Genomic DNA, 2,500 nt, shown 5'->3' with positions numbered 1-2,500 from the left:
CCTCAAATTATAAACTCACCTTCCTGATATTTGCTTGCAGACCTTCCACACCAAATAATCTGATAACAAACCACACTTTTAGGGATCTGAACCTGCGACCCAAGGGAATTTGCCAGTGCTGAAAATAAATAGGCGTCATGAACTAATGAAATCTTAATAGAGTAAAAAGTGTAACTTACAACCCTATAGAAAAGGCCAGTTAATCACAAAGTTCTTAACCCTAAATAATCAACGATCTTATTATAGTTCCAGCTACTGAATCTTTGTTAGAACAGAGAAACGAGAGTATGAAATACGAAGTGACTATTTCTCCGAATGCTCGGGAAAATAAACTTGATCTTAAGATTTTTTTTTTTGGTTATTTGTGAGAGTGTGTGTATGAATGATGAATGTGTATGCAATTTTTTTCTTGTTTTCTTTGGCCAGTGGTTGGGCCCTCTGTCTTTTATTCCCAACTTTCTGGTAGACTTCTATCTTGAGTTTGTGCTATCTTGTCTTTCAACCTCAGTTCCCGACCTGAGACTTTGGCTTTGTTATTTAGGTTTATTTCTGATCTCTCTTTGATAGTGCAGCGCGAAGTGCAAAAGTGAACGCGACATGGAGTATTCGCGATTAGCTTGATGATTTGTGAGAATAATTCCCTGTCCACTTCGTTTGAGCAGTTACTTTTGCATCGACATCGCGTCCGTAACCCATCAGCTACTAGAGGCTAGCCGAACATTCGGAGAAGTAGAGTTCAAGTTTATTTTCCTGAGCGTTCGGAGAGATAAAATAACCTTTGTGTTTAGTCAACAGGAGCTGTTCTATCAGTTGTCATGTCAGCTATATTATAATTATTATCAATTATACCATTTACAATATAATCATAACTATTAGCAGTTATAACTGTCAACTGTTCTGATATCTGTTGTGTCAGCGATTCTGATAGGTTTTCTAACAACTGTTCTGTTACCTGTGTTCTCGGTTACAATATTATATTTTTATCAACATCTGTCCACTGTTCTATCATATATGACGGCATTTGTTGTATCAGCTACTCCATTACTTGTACTATTAGTAGTTTAGTCAGATGTTCTTTAAGCATTTACTATAAGCGCTCCTGTCAGCTTTCAATCGGTTGTTTTTTCAAGCTGTACTCAAGACTGAAACTCAGTGGATTTAACATGCATCAATTTTTGTAGGTATTTCTTTTAAGACACAAGGAGAGTGGTTAATGCTAATTTTAAAATAATCTCAATCTCTCTCTCTCTCTCTCTCTCTCTCTCTCTCTCTCTCCCTCTCTCTCTCTCTCCCTCTCTATCTCTCTCTCTCCCTCTCTCTCTCTCTCTCTCACACACACACACACTCTCTCTCACTCTCTCTCTCTCTCTCTCTCTATATATATATATATATATATATATATATATATATATATATATATCACCCCCCCCACACACACACACACACACACACAAACAGACACACACACACAGACACACACACATACCCACACCCACATCCACATTCACATTAACACACATACGCATACACACCAGGCAAGACCAATTATAAAATTTAAAAAAATCAATTTCTCACTCTGTAGTCAGGCATGTAATCATCCTGGTGTTGATGTTTCAAATACAGTGGGTCAAGGACGAACGCCTCACTAAGCAGTGACCTCTTCTTAACCCTAGAAACAAAAGCATAAGTTCATAAAGGTAAACTACAGACTCAAAGGGGTATTATGCCGGATTAATATGTATAATCAAAATGAGCAAAAATGTCATATTTTAGTTCTTGTTCTCATTAACTAACCATATACAGTGGAATCATATAAATAAAGCCAACACAGCCAGACCAGAAAGATTGGTTGACCTTAAGAAAGGTTAATTTCATCCCTTCATAATGGGACCCACTTGGATACAGAATAGAACATTTTGGATAAAAAAGAGGTGTTGACAGCTGCTGATTTTAAGCAGAACTTGACTTTAAGAGTGTTGAGTTTATGCGGATTTCACTAAATGTGCTCCGCTATAAAACATCTGAACTTAAGCCAATATCCGAATTTATGACTATATTATATTAAATTTTTGACAAGTTTATTTTTTAGAGGGTTTAATGGTACTTGTGAAACATTAAGTTAATTTCAGCATCACTAAAATGGAAGAAAATGTGATAGTCCAAAATTCTAGACTTACAATTGAAAGCACAGGATAAAAAGTAAGAAAGATGGAAATGCCTTAATTGGGAACAGACAATATATAGAAGGGATATGATTTACAAAGAAATATCACCTCCCAAAACTAGTACTACACATTCGACTACTTCCATCTCAACTAAAGACTCCAGCAAGAGTCAGGACAAAACAAAGTAATCCCATTCCAAGACAAAGACAGAAAGCTACATAGCAAACAGATATGAGTACCTGGTCATTGACAGCATTGTTTCTGTCAGGACAATATTGTAGTCTCATCCTACATGTTAAATACTGCTGTTGGCTAGGGTCCCTTATAAAGCATTG

The 2,500-nt window shown here is 36.4% G+C and overlaps 1 protein-coding gene across 6 annotated transcripts in view; it reads right to left on the bottom strand.

The window, feature by feature from the left end:
- LOC144979913 (aromatic-L-amino-acid decarboxylase-like) overlaps positions 1–2,500 on the bottom strand; it is a 65,460-nt gene that overhangs the window by 6,654 nt on the left and 56,306 nt on the right. For all 6 annotated transcript variants that reach the window (XM_078927177.1, XM_078927182.1, XM_078927179.1 and 3 more), the window contains 2 exons: positions 1,576–1,669; positions 20–118 (listed from right to left, as the gene is read on the bottom strand). In XM_078927177.1, coding sequence (XP_078783303.1) covers positions 20–118; positions 1,576–1,669 — 193 coding nt within the window. The remainder of the gene's footprint in view (positions 1–19; positions 119–1,575; positions 1,670–2,500) is intronic.

Source organism: Berghia stephanieae, chromosome 9 (genome assembly GCF_034508935.2).
Source record: "Berghia stephanieae isolate SIO BIC M18660-M18661 chromosome 9, UCSD_Bste_1.3, whole genome shotgun sequence".
NCBI lineage: Eukaryota > Metazoa > Mollusca > Gastropoda > Nudibranchia > Aeolidiidae > Berghia > Berghia stephanieae.
The sequence above is the reverse complement of the archived record's forward strand: the minus strand, read 5'-3'. Positions and strand labels throughout refer to the sequence as shown.